We start from the raw sequence: 26,078 nt of genomic DNA on the forward strand, positions 1-26,078 counted from the left end.
GTCAAAGCAGGAGATGTAGGTTCATCCCTGGGTCGGGAAGATCCCCTGAAGGAGAAAATAGCATCCCACTCCCCTGGAGGAGGGCATGGCAACCCACCCCAGTATTCTTGCCTGGAGAATCCTATGGATAGAGGAGCCTGGTGGGCCACAGTCCATAGAGTTGCAGAGTTGGACACAACTGAAGCGATTTAGCATGCACCAGTATTCTTGCTGGGAAAATCCCATGGACAGAGGAGCCTGGTGGTCTACGGTCCATGGGGTGGCAAAGAGTTGGACACAACTGAGCAGGCATGCTTGCACCAGAGCTCAAATATGGAATCCATTTTTGTCTGTGAAAAAAAGAACAAAGAGAGGGTGCCTGTCCATCCTCTTATTGGGAGTCATTCAAGTTCAAAACTGAAACTTATTCATTTATTACACAAGACTTTGCTGATCATGTGGAAAGGGCATGAGACTCTGAGGCATCCAGAGTCAAAAGCCTCAACTGAGTCACTCTAGGGCCCTGGGAAAATCTTAGTTTCCAAACCAGTGACACAGGAAAAATTATCGTTCTTTTTTTTTAAAATAATATTGTTTGCATCTAAGTCTACTGCTGAACACTGTTAGATGAGGAAGTTGGGAAGGCAGGCAAGATCATAGAACTGCCACAGACCTGGACTACCAGGTCTCCTCTGCTCTTCTTTCCAAAGGTGTGAACTGCCTGAGAGAGGAAAAAGAAAAAATTCCAGCAATTGTAACCTTAAAAGACAATTGGACAAGACTGTTAAAAAAAAGTGGAAGATGGTTTAAGGGACCAATTCCTCCCTTCCCCACAACGCAAGGCAAATATATTTATATTCCTAGAGGAGGGAGTAAATATTTCCTTGGCCATTAGGCTTGTGAAGTTGCTATCTAAGAAGGGAAGAGAAGGGACTAATTGTAAAAAACAGCGATAGTCCCATACCTTAACTCTGGTACCTGCACGTGCAGACAATCTGCAACTCTAGGCTTGGGTAAACTAACAAAGGCAACTGTAAATCTAGGGGGTTTTATTTTAAAATGTTGAACACCTGGGAAGTCCCTGGCGGTCCAGTGGTTAGGACTTGGCACTTTCACTACCATGGACCCAAGTTCAAACCCTGGGGCAGGGAACTAAGGTCGTGTGAGCTGGGGCGGGGGCGGGGGGGGGGGGGCGCGGGGGGGGCGGAGTTAAACTTTCAGTCATTTCCTACTTATTGTCCCACCAGCAATATGGGTTTGTGAAAACTGGGATATCATTCAACCCCCCTGCTTCAGAGCCTCCAACAGCTTCTCATCAGAGCATTTGGAATAACATCCATTCTCTTCTCAGGCCTCCAAAGCCAGAGCTGATCTGATTCAGCCTCTCTTTCTGACTCATCTCCAATCTGTCCGCTGGTGTGTGCCAGCCCCCGCCCACCTTCTGCTTCTTAAACAAGCGTGTGTGTTCACATCTGAGGGCCTTTGCTGGGAAAGCTCTTCCCCAGTGTGGCAGAGGCCCCGGGCTGTCCATCCAGAACTGCTTGCTCCACAGTGACAGCACTGTAGCCCGGCAGTGCTAGTGTATTTCCCAGCCTTCCTTGCGGTAGGCGTGACTGTATCATCAAGTTCTCTCCCAGGGCATGTGAACAGAAATAAGGTGACCCACTTCCTCCTCCACGCTCTTCTTGCACCCAGTAGGATGAAGCCAAGGGGAGGTCAGACTTGTAAGAGAAGAGCCTCGTTCCCTGGGCACTGCTTGGGTGAGATCTATCAACCAGCAACACCTGTTTGGACTAGATAGCACAGGCAAAATTAAAACTTGGTTTGTAATAAATTATTAGAATTTCTGGCCTCTTTGTTCCCTCAGCCTAGCCTGATGCAATACACCCAAGATTCTCATCTGGGGACTTCTCTGGTGGTTCAGTGCTTAAGATTCCATGATCCCAGTACAGGGACTGGGTTTGATCCCTGGTTGGGGAACTAGACCCCATAAGCTGCAGCTGAGACCTGGTGCAGCCAAATAAATACTTTAAAAGCCTCATAGGGCAGGAGCCTCCTTGTCAGCCAGGTCTCAGTTTAAATGTTAGCTTCTCAGAAGACTTTTCTCTCTGATGGCTTTACTCCACATGAAGTAGCCTCTAGTCCCGTATAGCATGCCAACCTCCTAAATTTTCATTTTAGGATGTATTACTACCTGTGTTTTCTTGTCTGTGGTCAGGCTTCAAAGACTCTGTTAGAACGTAAGCTCTGCAGAATGCGCACTTTTGCTCAGTTCATGCAATGCTGCATTCACAGCACCAACTCAGTGTCTGGCACGTGATATTCAGTGTTTATTGACTTAGTATCTTCTGATTAAATTTTAATTCAATAGGGATGCAGAAAATTTTTTAGCTGACCATAGAAGTAAAAGCACATAAAGAGAACTTGCACCAAATAAAAGGCTCCTTCTCTTTACATCTGATTTGGGCCTTTTCTATTCCAGGAAGATAATGGATGAGAAATTATGGCCCAAGTCAGTACAACCATTATGGAGAGGTGCTGTTTGCCACAGTCCCAAATTAGTCTTAGACGTGGGTGTAATAAAAATACTACCTCACAGGGAAGCCTGCAAACTTACTAACCTCATAATGTCATCTTTTTTCTTCTTATTTTGGCCACACTGTGAGGCTTGTGGGATCTTAGTTGCCCAACAAGGGACTGAACCTGGACCCACGGCAGTGAAAATGCTGTCTTAACCACTGGACTGCCAGGGAATCTGTCACCCATCTTTTAAAATTCACATTAAACTCAAGGTCTTCCAAGGTGGTGCTAGTGGTAAAGAACCTGCCTGCCAATGCAGGAGATGTAAGAGATGAGGGTTCGATCCCTAGGTTGGGAAGATCCCCGGGAGAAGGGAATGACAACCCAGTCCAGTATTCTTGCCTGGAGAATCCCATGGACAGAGGAGCCTGGCAGGCTAGTCTATAGGGTCAGAAAGAGTCAGACATGACTAAAGTGACTTAGCACACGCAAATCCAAGGTCAAGAGTCATCCCAGGCTAGAATCCCTAACCCTGCACACTGACCTCAATGACCTGACTGGGTTTCAGGTCATTTTTGTCACTCCACTCTCGGGCCTTTGAGGCAGTCTAATGGTATTCACGGATTACTTCAACATATATCTGAGGGCCTGCTATGCATAAGGCAAAGTTCTAGGCTTTGGGAGATAGTAGTGAAAAGGCAACAAACCCCTCTCAAGAAGCTTACATTTTAATGGGGAAGATAAGAGATACAGAAGTGAAATGAAGAATATGTTAGGATGTGTCAGTGTTGAGAAAAATGAAGGAAAATGACAAAGATAAATTAGCTAAAGAAGGCCTTACTGAGGTGGCATTTGAGTGAACACCTAAAGGGAGTGAGAGAAAAAACCATGGAGGTGTTCAGGGAAAGGACATTCCAGATCAAGGAAAAGTCAGAGGCACACAGGGGCCTTGGAGGCATTCTAAGGACTTCAGCTTTTACCCTGAGTGAGATTAGGGCCCATTGAGGGTTTAAGGAAAGGTGTGATCTAACAGAATCATGCTGGCTGTTGTGCTAAGAACATCTTGTAGACAAGGGTAGAGGCAGGGAGACTTACTGCAGTACTGAGGTAAGAGGCGATGATGAGGCCTTGACCATGGTTTGAGAAATGATCAGATTTCAATTATGTATATAATATGCATTTGGCTGTGCCGGGTCTTAGTTGCAGCATGTGGGATCTAGTTCCTTGACCAGGGGTTGAACTCAGGCCTGCTGCATTGGGAGTACAGTGTTTTAGCCATTGGACCACCAGGGAAGTCTTCAACTGTATTTTGAAATGGAGCCAATAGGATCCAGGATGGGTTGGATGTAGGTTGTGAAAGAAAGGAGTCAAGGTCTGAGTGAACACTGGAAGGATGAAGCTGCCATTGACTTCTCAGGGGAAGCCCGAGAGGAACAGGTTGGGGTGGGTGGTGGAATATTTCTGGTTCGGGGAATTTCTATTTCAGATACCTGGAGTTGAACAGGGAAAATGTTGGTTTTTAGTAACTTTCTATGAGGAACCAAGCCACTCTAGCTCTTCTTAGACAAAAATCCACAAATAAGGACTGGTAAAGCTATGGTTTTCCAGTCGCCCTGTATGGATGTGAGAGTTGGACTATAAAGAAAGCTGAGTACCGAAGAATTGATGCTTTTGACCTGTGGTGTTGAAGACTCTTGAGAGTCCCTTGGACTGCAAGGAGATCCAACCAGTTAATCCTAAAGGAAATCAGTCTTGAATATTCATTGGAAGGACTGATGCTAAAAGCTGAAACTCCAATACTTTGGCCACCTGATGCGAAGAACTGACTCATTGGAAAAGACCCTGATGCTGGGAAAGACTGAAGGCAGAAGGGGACGACAGAGAATGAGGTGGTTGGATGGCATCACTGACTCAGTGGACGAGTTTGAATAAGCTCCAGGAGTTGGTGATGGACAGCACGCCAGGTGTGCTGCAGTCCATGGGGTCGCAAGGAGTTGGACACAACTGAGTGACTGAACTGAACTGATAGTTTGCTAATCCTATTAGAACACTAATAGTTTTGAACAGGGAAGCAGTATATCTGCTGACTATTTAGCCCTTTAAGATGGAAGTATGTTCTGCTTAATTTGCATTTTAAAATCTAGAACTATGTTCTTGAACTTTTCCCCCATTCCTCTGTATTTCTATTTTTAAATGTATATCCTACCCTTTTCTTCTATTTTCCTCCTGCAAGCTGTAGATCCCTGCCATAAACCCCCCAATTCACTTCTGTGATGCTTGTAAATCTCCCCCCGCCTTAAAATACAGATGCAGTGAATTCCCCTTTCTCTGTACCAAAGATCTAGAATTCTTTCCACCAATAACTAATGTTTCACAACTTACTCCACTCGTATCAAGTACTAGAAACCTCATTTCAAATGAACTGATTATCAGATTGAGATCTGAACAATGGAAAAATAATTAGTACTTCTTACCTCCAACTAGAAGTAGCTTTGGCTCTCAGCATTCTGATAGACAAGGTTAAGATAACAGAACAAGGCGGGGATGTCTCTAAGCTACTCCCTGTATATATCAGCTGATCCATGTACATTGGCTACTGCTTAGTCGTTCAGTCATGTCAAACTCTTTGTGACCCTTTGGACTGTAGCCCACCAGGCTCCTCTGTCCACAGGATTTTCTGGGCAAGAATACTGGAGTGGGTTGCCATTTCCTCCTCCAGGGGATCTTCCTGACCCAGGGATTGACCCAAGTCTCCCGTGTCATCCCACATCTTTACTGGCCGAGCCATCAGGGAAGCCTATATACACTGGAAATCCTCTCAATAAGGGCCCCACAGCACACACTCATGCACAAAATGGTAATTCCACATTAGTTAACACCCAAGGGTGTTTCTAACTTACTCATGAACCCCTATGACAACCCCAATAGTCCCCATTTTATAGATGAGGAAACTAAGAAAGGTTAGGGAAGTTACCCAAAGTCACACAGCTAGTAGGTGGCAAAGTTAGAATTCACACCTGAGCATCCTAGCTCTAGAGACTAGTCTGAGCCACAAAACCCTGTCACCAATGTTGTCTCTATTGCTGTGCATCACTGGGGAGCAGTGTCCGTTTCACATCAGCAGATGGCCATCCACCTGCAGGATTTATCTGGAAGTGGCTCACTTCTTCTGGTGTTTAGGATCATGGCCACAAGTAACAGTGCCTAGGCATAAATTATTTAAATGGCCGGGAGACAGAGACAAGGACAAAAGTAACCAACCATATCAACTTAAAAGAAACTAATCAAGCAAGAGTCTTACGATAAAAACTTTATTGTCTTAAATATCAAATGTTTTACACATCACTTTTTCTTCAGAAAGTTCCTAATAAAAAAAGAAAAATAAAATAAAAGTGTTTTGATTACTCAGGGCTGACTTACATTTCAGTATGTGACAACGACTCAAACCCAAATGCATCTAGCTCACTCAGCTGCAGACAAGTCGTGTCCAGCCCCCAAACCACTGGCACAATGCAACCAGCTGTGGGGTTCCTGAGTTTGGTTCCCTTAAGCTCTCAGAGGTTTCCCAACTCTCAAAACCAACGCCTTATGGGAGTGAAAGAGCTACTGGCAAGCCTATTTTGCCAATCAGCCTAGTTCTTGTAAGATGCAGTAGTCTCAAAGCTTAAAGAAAAATCAGGAAAGCGATAAAAGAACAATTCCAAGAACAAATAAGAGGGAAAAGAGGGGTTTCTATTTGCTAAAATTTGCCAAATATGGCTACAAAACTGGTAAACAAACCTTATTTGAGTGCAAAGGCCATTAGCCCAACTTGCCATGGAAATGAAATTTTGAATAAAAATGAGCATTCAACGTTCATTGTAGGTGCAGAGTTAAAAAAAAAGCAAACAGTTAGTATGCTGAATTGATCTGGGTATATAGGAAACTAGAGAGGTCTACCTTTCTTTAAGCCACTGATGCATCCTTCAAGGCTGAATGTGAAACAAACTCCTGGTAAAATAGTTTATTAGTTATGTATCTTCCCAGGAAAAAAATCTTACCAGCACACCTCTTTCCCAAGTTAGCTAATGAAGACCTCTTTATGGTACATATGAAGAGAAATATAATTCTGTAAAAATTATTCTAATTTCATATTCCACATCCCCACCCCAAGTCTCCTTAATTTTTTTTAGGGAAATATCCCGTCTTCTACACCCTTGCACCAACAGTCTCTGTAGATTTCATTCCCTAAGACTGTGCTCTAAAACTTATCTGCTATACCCTCTCACATTTTAGTCCCCAGAGGATCTAGATTACCAATATGTAACTGACAAACCTGCAAGGATTTTCTAATTGTAAACTTCAGAAGTCAGTGTAGTTAAGGTTCAGAAATTCTACCTGTATCCTCAGGATTACCACATACACGGTGACATTTTAAATACTGGGCTCAAGAATGTCCTTTTGATGGACCCGTCCTGCAGAAAGATTTGGCAGAGGCCTGAATTTTCTTGTAAATAAATTCTGCCCCTCATCCAGTCTCAGAACCATTGCTTGCTACATTCTCTGCTCTAGAGTTCTATTTTCACATTTTGCACTCAACTGCTTTAAAACAGCAAATCTTCCAGAATTCTCTGCTAAGTCTTGTTGGCCCAGATGGTTAGTATTTCAGAGCAGCTGACTCAAAGACGGTAGGAAGGATGCCATAGCACAGTCCATACTTCTACACTGCATGGAAGGAGGTCCTGATGGAAGGATAAGTTGACCGTCACTGGTGCACGTTAGGTCATCTTCCATTTACTTGCACTTCTATCCTGCCTGTTTCCCCTCACCAACAGTGTAAATTGAATTCTGCCCTTAATCTCTTCAAGTGTTTCTACCAAATGTTAGAATATTTTTTGTTGGTTTCTCCAATCTCATTTTTTCAAAAACATTTTTAAGAGCAGTTTTAGGTTCTCAGATTCTAATTCCATCTTGAGCCTGCTTTTCCATTTTCTCTGAATTTGAACCAAATTATCCTAGTACGACTTTTAAAATAAATGATGCTAATAGGCAAAAATAGATCTTGCACTTGAAGTTAAGATTTGTTTCATGTCTCTTGAGGAGACTGACAGCTTTACAGGGCAGTTTCCAGTTTGTTTCAGTACTGCTGTATCCCCAGTGCTCACCAGTCACTTAATGTTTCATGAGTGAATAACAAATTTTTATTCAAAGATTCAAACTGCAGTCTGAGAGAGTAACAGTTCATTGTTCAAATAGATTTCTTGAACTTCTGCTTTCACCACTGTAATACTGATAGCACAACAAAGAACATAATAAACACATAGAAACCATTTTTGCTTTTTGTATGCCTGATGCAAAAAAGCCATGTCATAATCCTTCTATGGAAATCTAATCCTTCTGGGGAAATCAAATGATTTAGTGCAGAATAACTCTCAATCAACAATAAAGGTGAGCCTTTAGGACATTCTCTACATACATGCCTATCTCCAGGAGGGCCATTTTCAGACATTCTCTACCCTTCCCCACCCCAATGATACTTCCACTTTTATCCCCCACTCAAACTTGATGCCTCTGCTATTTGGAGAAACTAAGGCACAAGAGAAAATCAAGCACATCAAAGGTTCCTCCCTTAAGTTCTATGATTTATACGATGAACTCCCAAGTAACATCCATCGAGGGACCACTACTGGGGGACCTGAGCCATGATTTGACATTTCTGGTTCTCAAGGACATGCTTTGAGTTTACCTTGTTGTAAATCGGCATGTTTAAATCTTTCAGAAAGAAAGCAGCTATTTTAATTTATGGATCTCCTAACGTGAAAGGTAACTTTCATTTTCTCAGAAGGGGAACTCTCTGAGAACTGTGTTTGTTTCTAGTTCAGCCACAGACTACACTAAGTCACCAAATTCAAAGGAGAAATTTGCCTTTTTGGTATTTGTGCTAAAGAATGCATAACCCAGTTAGCTTCTCTTATGATATGCTACCAGTGATAACAAGTTGGAAACATGTAGCAGTTCAATTGCCCTGCTTACACTTTCTGCAGGTGACAAACTGATAGGAAATGGAAATCAGAATGTACTGCAACTCTTCTGGCCAGTGACTTGCAAGGCTGTTTTTTATAAACATGGTGGGATAAAAGTCTTCACCATAACTGAAGACTGTTATCTGAAGATTAATAAATGTTTACTTTTTAATCTATGTAAAATTAACTGCAGGATATCTATCACACATGTATATATACACATGAGTAAATGGTTATAAACCAACCCAAAGTTTTATGGCTTTTGCTAGAGATAGAAAAGCTGTGCTAAGGGAAAAACAGGCAGATTCCACCTCAACTGGTTATCATAAAATCGGTAACACAAAGTCTCATATATCTTTTCCCTTTGGGAAAAAATACACGGTGTGTGTCTCCCTTCAGTATGTATTGAGACAAGGAGCTCTGGAAAGTTATGTAGGCTGCAAGGCAGAACAGTTTTCACACACACTTACCATCTATCTAGTTCCCTTTGCCAAGCAACTGATAATCTTTGTGATAATAGATAAAGCCCAAACGGTGGGATGAAGGCTATTAGACGATGTCTGGATGCCTAAAGAGGTACAAGTGGAAATAATTCTTACCAGTGACAATGGCAAAATCTAGAGCCTATAGCTGACTGGTTATCAAACACATCTTACACATAGGAACCAACTTGAAGGAAGGAAATCTTCTCCTCTCTTTGGTGAATAAACGGACACCACTCTTGGGGGTAAGCACTGTTCACAAGGCTGTCCATTACTGATGATGACAAAAGAGCGATCCAATAAAGCAGCCAATACTGGTAATGGCTGGCCTCACCAGTTCTGCTGGCAATCAGAGGAGTTCACAATGATTTTATCTTATTCTTGGAGAAGTTAATCTCTAATTTCTGCACTTTGCATAAAAATTGACAGTGAAGGTTCACTAGTGTCATGTTCCTTAATTCCTTTTGTGTTTTAGAACTGCTAAATTTAAAAATGATTCAAGACCCTGACAATGTCAACAATTTTTACTTTCACACAAACAATGGACAGGAAGATTTAAAAAAAATCAAAAGCAACTAAAGTTGAAAAATAAATGATGAAAAAGGACAGGGATATTTGGCAAGTGGGTTAAGCTCATCCAAAGTATTCCTAATAAGAATACGTGTACAACTATAGGCCTATCTATTGAATTTTCTCCTAGAAATAAATATACATATACATACAATAAAAGCTATTGTAATGAAACCTTTTCTGGATTGATATTCTATAGCCCACCTGGGATTGACCCCCAAATCTCCACATTGTGAAAATTCAGTGGTTAAGTCTCTGAGCAGTGTTCAGAGGAACTGCTTGTACAGAAAACTAAGAGGCCCATCTTTATAAAGAAGGCCTTTTGGAGGAGTCTATTGTCATCAATAAGTCCTCCCATCCTACACTCACCCCACTTTGCAACCCTAAAGATTTATAAGCTCACAATAAATTCCCAATCATACCCATAAAGCAAATCAGGGGCCCATTGCATGGCTACTAAATTTTGCTTCAATCATAGCACCACTACTTAATTACAGTCACAGCTCTAAGAGCTGGTTGACAGAAATCCTATTAGCAGGTTCCTAGTGCATCTTATATCTTTGGCGTAGGGCAGGCAAAAGGGTCTACAGCACAGGATTGTCTAAAAGAACACTGTAAAGACAATCTGGCTAACTTGTTTCGGGCGCCACCCTGAACACGGTAAGCGACAACTCTGTCTGTCAACCATTTCCTAACTTCAGAGAATCACGAGGAATCTATGCGACTTTCCATCATATCACTCACAGCTCCTAATACACATACAAACATCACAGCAAAAAGAAAGAAGATGGAATAGGGTAGAAGAGCAAAGTCTAAGTGCCCCCAAATTAAGATTTAAAAAACTCCTGAGATATGAGCCTCCATTTTGATTGTGCTCAATGACGTAAATTTTGACAGAAAGAATAAACTCTCAAAGAGAGTAACACTTCAGACAAAAATCACTTAACATTAAAAGTTCAGAAATCACTCTTCTGAAGCTTCTGTTTCAGACACATTGCAAATCTTCACCTGGAGTAAGGAATTATCATTCTCAAAATTCTCTTCAATAAAACCAGGACTTCAGATTCCTGCTAGGTATACAAGAGAGTTTATCTTCCAGGAAAAAAAAAAAAAATCTAAAATCTACCCAGTAGAATTATTGCACAGTGGGGCCCACAGGACAATGATTTCCAAGGGCTAGTCCTCATATAAAAAAAGGCCACAATAAATACATCTATATACTATGCCCCACTCTATCTTGACATGGTAAACACAAATATGACGAATCTTGCTTAAAAAAAGAAACTCCTGAGGAAAGAAAGGGATGGAAAACTCTACCAAGGCCACTTGAGTCAGAAACTCCAATTGTTATTTCCACTGCCATGAAAGACACTCACCAAATAGACTGACCATTCCAAGCACCAAGATGAACCAGTGACAAGGTTATTACACTTGAATATTTCACTCAGAACACAGCTCAAACTGAGCTTTAGAAGAACTTCCTAGAAGAAGATGAGTTTGGAAAGGAAATAAACTGCTGGCAACCAACCCATCAGCTGAACATAAGTTCACCATGAGTCATTAAGGGTTGAGATGTGATAAGTGAGATGCTACCAAACCCAACTGCTAGTAAATTCCAGTGTTTAGGCCATTATTTCACTCACAACAGTTGTTGAAACATCATCGACATTGGCAATTGCAATTACAGTTTTTCCTTTCTTTTTTAAATCTGGGTAGCACCATGTTACACTCTGATGTTAATTCCCTCACAAAATCCCACCCAAGGATCTGGCAATCCATGCAGTAGCCTGTGATGTACAAAGCAGCCCAAGTTTTAAACCCTCCCAACTCATCACATTAAAATGTCAAATCCTAACCACACCAATGGAAACATGCTACTCCACGAAATATTCTTCAACTATTCTTCAATTTCCTGTTACAACCGATGAATCATAATGCATTCCAAACATCAAACCATGTGACCAAGTTTGTAAACCAAAAAATGAGTCAATAAGCCATACCTTGCCTACAGCACAGACACAGCCACATCACGCTTTCAGCTGCATGGGTGGTGGGATTTTCTCATGGCTTCTGCTTTTTAAAGCACTCACTCTCATTCTAAAAGGGTATGCTATACACAAAACCATCAATTTTATTCCAGAATACATCATCTTAATGATAATAAAAAGCTTGTGTGTGCACATACTGCCAATACATTAAAAAAGGCCCAAAATTTAACAAATAGGATAGACAAATTCATCAGACAAGAGATCATAAATTACTTTGGCCGAAAAAAAATCTTTAAAAAAAAAATCTGGCTCAACATTCTGCTTGCAGGTTTCTACATATACTGTATATGTGGTGAGTGTGTATATGTGTGTGTAGATATACAGCTTTTCTTTTTTTAAAGGGAAGAGAGTATGGTCTAGCCCACTTTTCCATGGTTACGTAGGAACTACAATGTTCTTTGCTAGCAAGACAAGAAGTGCAAGGTCTGCATTTCCACCAACTCGATGCAAAGCCCCAAGAGCTTCCTGCAAAGTAAAGCCGGCACGGAGAATCCGGTCAATGTCTGCAGCAGGAAAAATTAATGGTGCAAGAAAGGAGGGACTTGGTGACGGATGGCTGGTAGGTGGTTCAAATCCTAGAAGTGACCCTGCAGCTTCAGGACAGACATGTTCCCTGGCCTCAGGCCTGTCTGTCACTGGATTCTGTGTGCCCTGACCCAAATCTCTAACCAGGATGCAAGCGGGTGATGAGGACTCAGTTTGCTCAGAAGTCTGATTGAGTGTATCCTCCTCATCTGCTAACAGTCTGGGTGAAATCTCTACACCTAAGGTGCAATGTAGTTGCTTAGACGCTTCTGCTGAGGCTACAGTAACAGAACTACTCTCGTTTACTGACTCCTTGGACTTCGGGACACCTTCCTTATCAGTTAATAGGTCATCATCTGGACCCCTCAAGTTAACAGTTTCTACATCTTCCACTCCAGCGTCAGCTGAAGTGTCTGTTAATTCTTCTGTCTTCACTGATATAGATATGGCCTGATGAAAGGAGACCTGTGAACACTGTTCACTCTGGGTTGTTGTAAGATGTTCATTTTGGGTCCATCTTTCAGAAAGGTCCTTAATACCTGTTTGGCCCTCAATTACTGTCTCTGATTGACAGATACCTTCTTCAGATGTGTTTTCTGAAGCTGGTTTACTACTAATGACCAAAAGTTCATGAAGTTCCTTCAAGGCTGCCGTTATGGATGAGCAAGATTCCTCTGTTGACTCTAGAGAGGGCTGATAACTGCCACAGAGACTTATTAAAGTGGAAGGGCGATCCCCGCATTCTTTACCTGTTTCAGACATTTCAACATTACTTTCTAGAAGCTGTAAATCCTGAGTAGAAATGGAATTACTCGAAATTTCAGAGGAAGGGTTACATTTTGATGTTTCTACTTCCATCAAGGGATTATCTAAGATGAGATCAGATGCACCAATGTTCTTGACATTGGTATTCTGACCTCCTGAATTCAGCACAGCAACTAGGGACTGTTCAACAATATCTACTTCCATAAGTGTTTCTGAATTTGAGCAGCCAAGGCATCTTGAAGGTAGAATATCTTTCTCTGTACCCGGAAGGTCCACATTCTGCTGTAGCCTGTCTCCTTTCATTGCAGCTTCCAAACCAGCACTGCTTTGTTGCCTTTCTCCAAGAAGTTCAAGGTCCCCTGTGTGACAAAGATGGTCTTGGTCATGTGAAGCACTCTGTTGTATAACCTCTTGCTGTTCATTCCTTGGTTCTTCGTGCTGCTGAAGGCCACTCACCTGACTTGGGTCCTGATAATCTGGGTGCCAACCTTTCTCCCCTGTGAGCCTCTGTGGTTCTTGCATCCCAGTAGTTGTGACAGATAAATTGGCTTCCTGTCTTGTGTGGAGATGAGATTTGAGGCCCTGGGTGCTTCTTTCAGCAGATTTATCTAGATGATCTGCAACAATGGCTTCTTCGAGTGAATTCTGCGAAGGCATAGCTGGACTCTGGTTTGCTGGAGCACTGTCTGCTGAAGGAGTACAATCAGAAAGATCCTGTGGAGGAAGATGTTCTTTCTGCTCAGAGGTTATCTGGAATTCAGCTGAAGCCTTCAAAGCCTTCACAGCTTTAGGTTCAATGCTGTCTGGGTCACTGGACTGGATAGGGCTGACTGAAGCAGAGACAGAGTGAGCACGACTTGGAGGATTACCAATCTCAGGACTCAGTCCTGGAGGATGGGCTTGATGGTTAAATCCATCTGAAGTTGGTAATGATGACATTCCCAGTGAGGTAGTTTCTTTACCGCTTTTCTCTACAGAGGACGACAGTGAAAGGAAAAAAGATTAATCGGCAGGTTACAAAGGCCACAAAATTATCAGAAGATATAAATTTAAACAAGATAAAATCAGGTCCTTAAACTTGGATCTGTCTTATATTCACAGACTTTATACATGAACCATTCTCACTGTGGGAGACAACATCATAGCATCAGAATAAGAGGTAGGCATGTTCTTGATAAACTATGTATACTGGAATTCAATAATTTTTATTTAGGTACCACAGAATGGCTAAGTTAGTCCTCAAGACTGAAGGACATTTATGTATCTTTACTCTCAGTGGGTTCAGAACTGCAAAATACTTTCTCCAAGTGTGTTCTCTCTACCACTTGCCCTCAAACCACCTGGAAGCTTGCTAAGCATGCAGACTGTAGGACATTATTCTGAGGAATAAACCTAGGAGTCTCTTTATTCAGTAAGTTACGCAGGTGATTCTTTTTTTCTTTGAAGCAGGTGATTCTTAAACGCACAATATAATCTTGCGGATTTCGGTGCTAGGAAGATCCTCCTGCCAACTCACTGCAGTGTGTCAAATGTGGACCCTGAGAAGTCTAAAGCCAGGTATGTCTGGGATTTATGTCTCAGAAATAACAATGTGATATTACTCAGGGACATCTAGAAGACAGAGAAGCAAACATTCTATTTCTATCCGAACATTTCAAAAACGGTGTGAGTTTGACTCAGAACAAAAATAAAGGTAAAGATCAAACAGACTAAATCTCAATTATTATCTTACCAAACAACGCAACTCTGAAAAGAAGTATCAGTTACTTTATCGAATTAACACAGTATAACTAGGAAAGAACATTTCCTACTTTAAGGGCAGGGAAATAGGAGGAGAGGAGGGATATAGTTCATAAATTTTCCAATAGGCAATAACAATTTAGATTCACTGCAACTTACTGACCATTCATAAAAGATGGAAGGATTAAATACCACACCTCTACACAAACATCATGATGTCATTAAACTTCAGTTCCAACTCTCCTTCTGATACTAATCCATCCAACTAAAAATTGACCTCCATGCAATTATTACACAATCTTTAATTAAAAGTCAAAGGCTGGTAACAAAAATGACATCACAATACAAATTGTTAGGACAGGTGCCACTCAAATGCTTCATGTTAACTGTGCCTTAGAAGTCATGAAGCAATGCAGTTATGATTCAAGGGACTCTAAATCATTCTAGTCCAACCTAGGTTAACAACATGAAAAGATAAAACACTCTGTCAGGAAGTTACTGACTTCTTGTGAAACAATCTTTCTTATAGTTTAGGGGTAAACAGAAGAACAGCATGTATTTCAGTGCAAAATATATTCATTAGAGTCTGGAAACACTGTAAATAGTTTTATTTATCAATCTGGACAGCTAACTCTGAAAGAGGTTCAATTTTCAGTTAATGGGAACAGAAAGATGCACTGTAGTGAAATGTCCATGTCAGCAGTGGAGAGGTGGGCGAAGGTAATGGCCTTTGGCAATGGTATGTCAGTTATAATAACTGGGTGAGGCGAAGGTGAACCAACCTCAGTGCATTCCGTACTCACTATGAAGGCAGCATATAGTCCTCCTGTAGCTGAGATGGTTAAGTTTCACTGGCCTAAGCCCTAAATGTAGGGGAGGACGAGGTCAGTACTACAGGACAGCAGAAGAGGATGAGGACAATGGACATTAATAATAAATAATGCCTGTTTTAACCCATCCTTATGAGGAAAATGAAAGAAAGAAGCAATTAAATGCTACGTATCTAATTACAACCAGCCTGCAAACCCCTATACGTTCCTAGGTTGACAGTCTAAAAAGACTGCCTTTCTTAAATCAGTCAGTACACTCAGGCTGACATGTATTATATTTATGCTATAGGGAAATGGAAGCAGAGTGCCTCCTGTGGAAAAACTGTCAGGCTAGGGAGAGAGGGAAAAGTCAAGTTTTAGCTCTTGTTAGAAGATTAAACTTCAGTCCTGCCTGTGTTACTGACTCTGTGACCCTGGCCAAGTCACCTGGTCTAAGCTTCCATTTCTTCTTCAATAGGATGAAAACGCTGCCCCTGAATAATGATGGGACTTATGTGTAGTAATGTGAAAAACACACTTCCAGTTTTTCAAAAGAAAGGGACTTATGAAATTCCTAACAACGTGGTTATCTTCAACAAGAAAGTGCTATGATGCTGATATTCTTGATTGATATTCACAATGGTCATCTGTTTTCACTGGGATTTTTTCCCCTGTGGACTTTCTAATAACTGATAAAATTTTAAATGGTAAATAGTGCTTAGATACATATGTATGCCAACATACAAATATATATATATATACATACAGGCTAGTTGTAACCAGATTAAACAAGGTGAACTGGTGAATGACAGAAGCTAAATTTTAGAACTGCTGTGGATACAAAGACTTTCAGACCACAGACGACGACTGGGTGGAAGGCTTAATGTGGTGTCTATAAATACCTGGTCTGGGGCCCACTCCAGCTGCAGTACACACACACTACATGCATCATGGCTTCTGACGCTCTGTTTGAATTAGGAAACAGACAAGCAAACTTGGGTTAACAATGCAAACCACACAGCATGCAGGGTTACAGTTTCCATTCCTTTGCCATCTTTAAGATCAGGAACTGCAGAGTCAAGTGGGGGAATGTTCTTGTAGTTTGAACATCAAAAAGATTTGCTAGTTGCTCTAATTCTCTCACAATACATAAAGCAATATGTCAACTTCAACAGATTTTCAACAGAACTTGGGAAGAAATTAATTTTCCACACCTACACAGAGAATTCATGGGCAAACATGTGAAAGAGGTGAAAAAAGTAGATCCATAGATGGAAATACATGATATGAAAATCTTATGGAGTAAAAGTGAGCAAACACATATGATAGTAACTTTCAACATTTCTGTCTCAGTTGAGATTTATTTTTGGAAGAAAAATAATCCAAACCTGATTACCTATCCTGGCTTAACTTCTTTATTTTTTCAAATACTCTGAATTAGTATTTTTAAATTATGTTTTAATCAATAGAAAAGATAAAGATATTCTGCTATGGAGTATCCACACCAAAGAAACAGTTTTTAGGGAAAAATACGTTTATCTACTATGTTCACAGTTAGGTGATTCTGATTAATAGTAGGATGCTGATGTTCCAAACAAATACAATATGATATTGAAGAATTATCTCACAATTTAAACATTACAAAAATTAGCACAAGCTATATACTTTCAGTAACAAAAGGTCATCACACAGGTAGAGAGCCATTTCCTTCTAATCCTTTAAAACTGGTATACCCCCTTCACTATGGCTGAAAACATCTGTGGTTTCTATTTTAATCTCCAAAACTTTTTATTAAAAGAAAATAATTACTCAAGAGGTTAACAGTTATATTAAACTTAGGGGTTGCTCAGTCACAGACACAATGTCATCCTCCAAAGTAAATGGGCCTGAGGTTAGTAGGTTATAAAGCACGGCTACTGCCAGCTGGTGTTTCTCAAATGAAAGCACCAAAACTGTGGGGGGAAAGAATAGAGGTTTCACAAAGTGATAATACACGCTCATTTTATTAATAAATAGCATTATAACTAAGATGACAAGTTACAAAAAAACAAAAACACAAACACCTTCTAAGTAAGTATGTCAAACCCTTCAAGTTTGCCTTGTAGGTAAGGTTAAAACTATTATCTGTCAGATTGCTCAAAATTCCCCCCTTCATACAAAATACTAAATCACCATCCAAGTTGTATTTGATATGTAAACTGAGTCAAAAGGTGGTGGTGGAGTAGATTCTGAACAAAGCCAGCTTGGAAGCTCCATCTGCAACCACACTTACTCTAAAGAGTCTCAGGGTTAGATCACTGGATGTTCTCCAGCGACATGCACTGGCAAAATCTGGCTGCTTTTTGTTAAAACCCTTATCTTTTTTCCTTTGGTCTTTAGGAGAAAGCTATTCCCTCAACTTACAGCTCTAATATATTTTACTTTATCAGCAAATGCCATGTGTGATACTAGTCACTAATGCACAATTACAGCTCAAGACATTAAAATAACTCAAACTTCTCTTCAGCTTCTAGAAGATACCCCAGAGTCACTGATATGTAACACAAGGGAAAAAAACTTATCCACAGATGTGAGATTTCAGCGTAACTGCATCCCTCCATTTTTACCCCAGAAAACTTGGCTTGTTCTTTAAAGAAGCTACAACAACTGAGACTCAGGTGGTGGAGGAGGAAGCCTTAGGGAAGTACTTTCAGTAGATATTAAAGTTAGGGTTGCTCAGTTACAGACACAATGTCATCCTCCAAAGAAAATGGGCCTAAGAAATGAAAAAGAAAGTTTCCAGGAAATGTTCAACTCAAAAGGAAGTGTCTGCTTACTGTTATAATTTTCTTCAGGAAAAAAAAAAAGACAAGAAAGATTCTTTATGAGTCCCACCAAAATGTGCCAAAGCAAAGAACTCCCCAGTGTATCCTGCATACACCAATGGACAGCTGCTTCTGGATCTACTGAAACACGGGAGCTTTTCTATATTGTACATGGAGATGTGAGGAGGCAGTAGGAAGACAAGAAGACACCTACAACAGGATGATGAGATGGATTATGAATTGGTCCTTATTCCCCTTTGAAGCCCGAACTTCCCTGGCTCACCCACCAGTAACTAGAGTATTACTCGCGAGCTCAGCTGTTCCAAATACCTGCATCCTCTACAGATTTTTGAAGGGCTTCTGCCAGTTCTTGGTCTGCAATCTCCTCTGGCCGTACTTCATCTCGCCCGGCCCCGTATGCCAATCGGGCACACTCTGGTAACTCCCCCTCGGGAAGGAAGGTGGTCTTTGAGCCTGTGGTGCCGATCACGAGTACGTTCTTCTTGAGGTCAATGGAACACTTAGAAGAAATCAAAGACAGATGATAGCAGAAAAAACATGACGCAGGAAAATTATGACTCTGAACTTCATAACTCCATTCATAAAGAACAACATTGACAGATATGACTCAAAACAAAAAAACAAAACAAAACCGATTTTACTTAATTTACGTGACACTGTTAATTTAGAATTTTTAAAAATATTTAAATTGTATAGCAGAATAATCTCTACTGGATATACTTCACACTTATTTGTCAAATACAGAAATGGTTCACATCTGAATTTAAATGTAGCAGCTGTTCACTGCAAAAAATTTGGAAAACTACCAGGCATAATCTGCAGCCACACCTTTTAGAAACACATAAATGACTTTTTTAAAAAAAATATACAACTATATAAATGGTATGTCTCAGTTTTATAGTTGCACACTTTTGCTTTTTGCTTAGTGTAAAAAGTACAGCTTCTATTTAAAGTCTATACCAATAGTCTCAAAAGTCATATATGGATGACAAAGCAAGCACTATAAAAAATATTCTGCATTTCATATTTATGCTAGCCTCCTTTTCAGTATATTTTTACAATTACTTAATATAGGACAGTTACACACATATGTTTTGAATCTGTAAAGCTGGGACTGCTAATCTATATCATGACTTAAAAATAGGGGAAGTTAAAAAAAATAATAAAATAAAAATAAAGAAAAAGGGAAAGATTAGCAATGAAAATAGGATAGATTTAACTGGATTTTATTTATACATGAATTCACTCATTCCTTCAACTTAAAATTCTGCAGCTTGATTATTCTGCAATATATTTTAGTGGGAATTTAATATTAAACAATTAGAAAAGAAAATTAGCGTGCTACTTTAGCAGCACATATACTAAAATTGGAATGATACAGGGAAAATTAGTATTGTCTGAGCAAGGATGACATGCAAATTTGTGAAGCATTCCTATTTTTATATTACTCAGCCATAAAAAAGAATAAAACAATGCCATTTACAGCAACATGGATGGACCTAGGAACCATCATACTGAGTGAAGTAAATCAGACAAAGACAATATATGATATTCTGTATATGTGGAATCTAAAAATATGGTACAAATGAACCTATTTATAAAATAGAAACTTAGTCACAGACATAGAAAACAAGGGAGAAAAGGGGGAGGGATGAATTGGGAGACTGGAATTGACATTACACACTACAGTATATGTAACAGATAACTAAGAAGAACCTATTGTGTAGCACAGGGAACTCTAGTCATACTCTGTAATAACCTGTATGTGAAGTCGCTCAGTCGTGTCCGACTCTGCTACCCCGTGGAGTAAAGCCCTCTGTCCAGGCTCCTCTGTCCATGGGATTTTCCAGGCAAGAATACTGGAGTGGGTTGCCATTCCCTTCTCCAGGGGATCTTCCCAACCCAGGGATCGAACCCAGGTCTCCCGCATTGCAGGCAGATGCTTTAACCTCTGAGTCACCAGGGAAGCCCTAGATAGGACCCTACATAATAACCTATATAAAAAAAGAATGGATATATGTATAACTGACTCACTTTGCTGTACAGCAGAAACTAACACACTGTAAATCAACTACACTGCAATAAAAAACTTAAAAAACATTAGTGACATAAAAATATTGACAAGATATGAAACCTTGTTGTGTGAATTTTTACTGTCCAAGAGCACACTAATTCCTTCTTCAATGAGTTTGTTTCAACACATTATTAGGCTTCAGAGTAGAAATATAAAAACCACTGCAAATTAACATATATAAATTATTCTTCCTGTATTAAACAAACATTTCCATTTCCAACATCTTATGTAATCTTTTCCCTTAATCTCGATACTTTTCTTCCCAAGTACTGTTTTCAACTACTAAGGATTTACTAAACTTAAACTCACAGTAAAATCATCATTGTGTATTATGTTCATAGCCCTACAAATCCATCAAAAAATTATTCGAGTTCTACTCAGAAACTTTTTGCCTTTTCATGCTGTTTACAGGGTTCTTGTGGCAAGAAACTTGGAGTGGTTTGCCATTTCCTCCTCCAGTGATACTGGGGAAGACTGAAGGCAAAAGGAGAAACGGGTGACTGAAGATGAGATGATTAGATAGCATTACTGACTCAATGGACATGAATTTGAGCAAACTCCGGGAGGTAGTGGAGGACAGAGGAGCCTGGAGTGTTGAGTCCATGTGGTTGCAAAGAGTTGGACATGACTTAGCAACTTTGAACAACTCAGAAACTAAAACTTACACAAGAGAACCAAACTGTCCAATATAGTCTCAAAACAGATGGTAGGATTCAATAGATTCAGAAAGATTTCACAAAAAGATTCCATTTCTACTGATATGTAATTTCAAACTATGTATGACAATATCATCAATTAAGGATCTTTCCAGGTTTGAAGTCATGCTTCTTAGTTTTTCAGTATACACAACCAAGGGAATATGCAGTAATAACCATGTAAGTCACAAAAAGCCAATGTGAAAACAAAGTGAAACTCTTAATTACCTGATGCCGTTTCAGCATATCCAGTCCCAGAAGCATGTCCATGGGCTGTTCCTCAAGTATGGAGAAGGAACACGCCAGGAAATCACCTTCAATTTGAACCTGAGCTAAAGCACATGAAGAAAGGAAAAGGTTATCATTTTTTCAAGGCAAAGTTTAGAAGTGTATCTATCATTCTGTGCTTCTCTTCCTGCAGTCAGTCAAAGCCAAGCCAAAGCACTCAAACAAGTGAGTAAAGTATGAAAATTCAGTAAGACAAATAATCCGGTTAAATACAGTGAAGGCATCAGCTCATAAAGTGGATTGGGCAGAAACAATACTCACAAAACCTGGCTTGATATGTGATACCTTTAGGATACAAGCTCATCTGGTGAGGAAAGCTGGCATTAAGAATTTAAAAAAAGATGGATAAAGAAGATGTAGTACATATATAAAATAGAATATTACTCAGTTATTAAAAAGAATGATATAATGCTATTTGCAGCAACATGGATGGACCTAGAGAGTCTACTGAGTGAAGTAAGTCAGACAGAGAAGGAGAAATACTCTGACATTTCTTACATGTGGAATCTAAAAAGAAATGATACAAATAAACTTACAAGCAGAAAGAGACTGACAGACTTAGAAAACCACCTCATGGTTGCTGGGAGGGATAGTCAGGGAGTTTGGTAAGGTCACGTACACACTGCTATATTCAAAATCAATAACCAACAAGGACCTGTTGTACAGCACATGGAACTCCATTCAAATGTTATGTGCCAACAGGGGTGGGAGGCAGGTTTGGGGGAGAGTGGATACATGTATGTGTATGGCTGAGTTCCTTCGCTGTTCACCTGAAACTACCACAACATTGTTAACTGGCTATACCTCAATACAAAATAAAAAGTTTAAAGTTAGAAAAAAAAATTTTTAAAGGAAAAAAAGAGCTGTAACTACTGAAGCCTGCAGGCCTTGAGCCTGTGCTCCACAACAAGAGAAACCACTGCCATGAGAAGCCTGTGGACCACAACTAGAGAGTAGCCCCCCCCACTTGCTGCAGCTAGAGAAAGCCTGCAAACAGCAACGAAGACCTAGGGCAGCCATAATCAATCAATAAATCTATCTTTAAAAAGAAAAAAGACCATGACAAATTCCTCCAATTTTTATTATTGCTTGCTATAATCAAGTTTCTTTGCTTGAAGTCTCCTGCATTGCCTCCATTCCTCAATTACTCCTCATATTTTATATATAAGATCTTTTAAGAAAATTACTTTGCCGTTAGCTGTATCTTGGGAAACCCAGGTGGCTCAGTAGTAAAGAATCGCTCTGTCACTGCAAGAGATGTGGGTTCTATCCCTGAGTGGGAAGATCCCCTGGAGGAGGAAATGACAACCCACTCCAGTATTCTTGCCTGGAAAATTCCATAGACAGAAGAGCCTGATGGGCTACAGTCCAGGGAGTCACAGAGTTGAACACAATTGAGCAACTAAGATATGTGTACACATTTAAGATATGTATACACATATCTTATGAACAGAAAAGTATGCGAGATACATACATACATATATATATATAGTATAAAGCATAATAAAACAAATACCCATGCATCTATTTCCCAGGTTGAGAAACAGAAAACTAAGAAGTTCACAGCCTATTCTTTTCCTCCTCCAACCCTTCCAACTATCCTGGTTTTTATGCTAAACATTCACTGCTTTTTCTTTTTAATAGTTCTATTTTGTATGATGTCTAAGCAACATTTTGGTTAGTTTTGTGGTTTTAAACTATGACTTGCTTCTTCTCAAGCTATTTTGAGATATTTTATTCCTGTGGATGCATGTGACTATATTTCTTTCACTTACCCCACCTCTAAGAGTAAGTAAGAGTAAGCAAGAGAAAGCACTGTAATGTCTAAGACACTACCACTGATTTATCCATTTTGGTGCTATGGAATTGCCAGGCTGCTTTCAGTTTCTGCTGCTGTAAGCAATGCTAACCTAAGTATTCTTGTGCTTGTCTCCTGGCATGCCATGAGCGTCTCAGTGGTATACTCTAAAAACATAAAGGATTTTAGGGGATATATTAGGCTCAGCTCTACTTGATACTGAATTATTTTCCAAAATGTTTCCAGTGGTTTTTGGAAAGGTGCCAACATTCCACCTTCTCCCAACACTCAATATTATTTGATCTAAAATATGGCAAGTAATTCTCTATTTCCCTGATTAATGAGATAAAGCAATTTTTACACACTTACTAACCATCTGAGTTTCCTCTTAAAGTGCTTGTTCCAATGTTTCTGTAATTTTTTACATACCAGTCTCACTGAGTTGGAGGATATACAGACACACAGAATATGCATAATTCTAAATATGAATCTTTTATTAGTTATATATGTTACTAAGTTCTTTCCTAGTTTGTTCACTTTCTTTGTGTTTGATGAAAAGTTCTTAATCTTAATTGGCTATATTTATCAAATAATTTCCTTATCTTTTAAAGAAACCCTTCCCTACATAAGACATTCCCCTATATTTTCCTCTAAAAACTCTGATGTTGCCTCACACAACTAGGCCTTTAGTCAACCTTGAGTTGACTTTTGTGTGTTACGTGAGACAGGGTCCAATTGTCAATTGTCCCTTTTTCCATACAGATCCCCAATTCTCCGAGCACATTTCCCGACACCTCCTCACCGCTCCATAAGATTTCCTGTCATTTATCAAGGTTCACATAAGCATGGGTCTATTCCTGTTCTAGTCTTTCGGTCTTGATACCTAGCTGTTCGTTCAGTCGCTCGGTCATGTCCGACTCTTTGCGACACCATGACTGCAACATGCCAGGCTTCCCTGTCCTTCACTATCTCCTGGAACTTACTCAAACTCATGTCCATCATGTCGGTGATGCCATCCAACCATCTCATCATCTGTTGTCCCCTTCTCCTGCCTTCAATCTTTCCCAGCATCAGGGTCTTTTCTAATGAGTCAGCTCTTCACGTCAGGTGAGAGTATTGGATGCCAGAGTATTGGAGCTCCAGCTTCAGTCCTTCCAATGAATATTCAGGATTGATTTCCTGTAGGGTTGACTGGTTGGATCTCCTTGCAGTCCAAGGGACTCTCCAGAGTCTTCTCCAATACCACAATTCAAAAGTAACAATTCTTCGGTGCTCAGCCTTCTTTATGGTCCAACTCTCACATCCATACATGACTACTAGAAAAACCACAGATTTGACTAGATGGACCTTTGTCAGCAAAGTAATCTCTCTCCTTTTTAATATGCTGTCTAGGTTTGTCACAGTTTTTCTTCCAAGGAGCAAGTGTCTTTTAATTTCAAGGCTGCAGTCACCATCTGCAGTGATTTTGGAGCCCAAGAAAATAAAGTCTCTTATTGTCTCCCCATCTATTTGCCATGAAGTGATGGGACCAGATGCCATGATCTTCTTTTTTTGAATGTTGAGCTTTAAGCCAGCCTTTTCACACTCCTCTCACTTTCATCAAGAGGCTCTTTAGTTCCACTTTGTTTTCTAACATTAGGATTGTATCATTTGCATATATGACTAAAATTATTGGCATTTCTCCTGGGAATCTGGATTCCAGCTTGTGCTTCATCCAGCCCAGTATTTCATATGATGTACTCCACATATAAGTTAAATAATAATACTAGATATAATAATGATATCTAGTAGAGGAAATTATTCCAGTGTATCTTGACTACTCCTGCCACAAAGGGCCTACATAAAATTTTAAATCAACACGTCAAGTCTCACACACACACAAAAGAACTATTGGAGTTTTGAATGTATTACAATGTTTCTGTTGACAAATGTGGGAAAAGTAGCACCTTCAACACATTGAACCTTCCTGTCTATGTTGTCTCTTTCCTTTATTTAGACCTCCTTATTGTTAAAAGGTTTTCTTGACACCTATCATGGCCAAAGTTGCAAAATGGTACAAGTTCTCCAACCAAAAGGACACAAGGGACTGGTACTTATTTTGTCCCCTATTATCTTCTCACTAAAAACCATAAAAACAGTAAGAATTCAGACTCTGAAGCAACTGGTTTGTGGTATTCTTCCCCAATTTTAGTCCTACTGTGTGTAAGAAAGTATAGAAGAATAAGGTATTAAACTATCCTTATTCTACAGAAATCAGTAATAGAAAACATGGAGACTATCAGACAAATGTATTAAAATAGGAAAAATGAAAGAGAAATATGAAGAGGAAAAAGGGTAGAAAAACCATCACTTGCAATGAAAGAAAAGTATACTTACAGTTAAAATGAAAAATCAGTTGTTTATCTACAAAAACTAATAATACTTGATTGTATAAAGATATTAAGATGAATATTCAATCAGTGCTGGAGAAACCAGTAAATTGGTAACATTTAACGACATCAACAGCCTTAAAAGGTATTCAAAATCTTGAATTTAGTAGTTTCATTGAGGGGAATCTTAACCCCCTTTCACTGAGGGGGCCGGGGGGGGGGGGGAATCAAAACTAAACATAAATGCACGTCCATGTTATGATGACAAAATATTAGGGGAAAAATATACTCCAAAGATTGACCACTAAACCCATACAACAGAATGCTATGCATTTATTTAAATGATGCTTATGAAATTTATACTGGCATTTGGGAAATGCTACTTTTTCTAAAAAGGAAGTATAAAATTTTACATATTACATGATCACCTTTTACAAGAATAAGATACCAGAAAGGGTTATGTCTGGATGCTCCTACTGAGTCTCACCTAAAAGAATTTTCACTTCTTTTCACATCTATGCTTTGAAATTCTCTATAATGAGTATTTACATGGATAACAAAAAGAAATAAACAACAAAAAAAGAATAAC

The 26,078-nt window shown here is 39.7% G+C and overlaps 1 protein-coding gene and 1 non-coding gene across 6 annotated transcripts in view; one reads left to right on the plus strand and one right to left on the minus strand.

The window, feature by feature from the left end:
* Positions 1–5,796: 5,796 nt before the first annotated feature.
* The window catches only part of DDI2 (DNA damage inducible 1 homolog 2), a 42,087-nt gene continuing 21,805 nt past the window's right edge, over positions 5,797–26,078 (minus strand). For 3 of the 5 annotated variants that reach the window (XM_061160683.1, XM_061160685.1, XM_061160682.1), the window contains 3 exons: positions 21,263–21,366; positions 18,575–18,764; positions 5,797–13,862 (listed from right to left, as the gene is read on the minus strand). In XM_061160683.1, coding sequence (XP_061016666.1) covers positions 11,977–13,862; positions 18,575–18,764; positions 21,263–21,366 — 2,180 coding nt within the window. In that variant the 3' untranslated portion in view covers positions 5,797–11,976. Of the gene's footprint in view, positions 13,863–16,342; positions 16,406–18,574; positions 18,765–21,262; positions 21,367–26,078 lie in introns of those variants that run through there. The other 2 variants (XM_061160686.1, XM_061160687.1) reach the window with 2 other exon arrangements.
* Positions 19,604–19,707, plus strand: LOC133069710 (U6 spliceosomal RNA). Its single transcript, XR_009695941.1, has one exon. It is a non-coding gene; the product is annotated as a U6 spliceosomal RNA (small nuclear RNA).

The sequence above is a fragment of the Dama dama genome, chromosome 14, assembly GCF_033118175.1.
Source record: "Dama dama isolate Ldn47 chromosome 14, ASM3311817v1, whole genome shotgun sequence".
Lineage (NCBI taxonomy): Eukaryota > Metazoa > Chordata > Mammalia > Artiodactyla > Cervidae > Dama > Dama dama.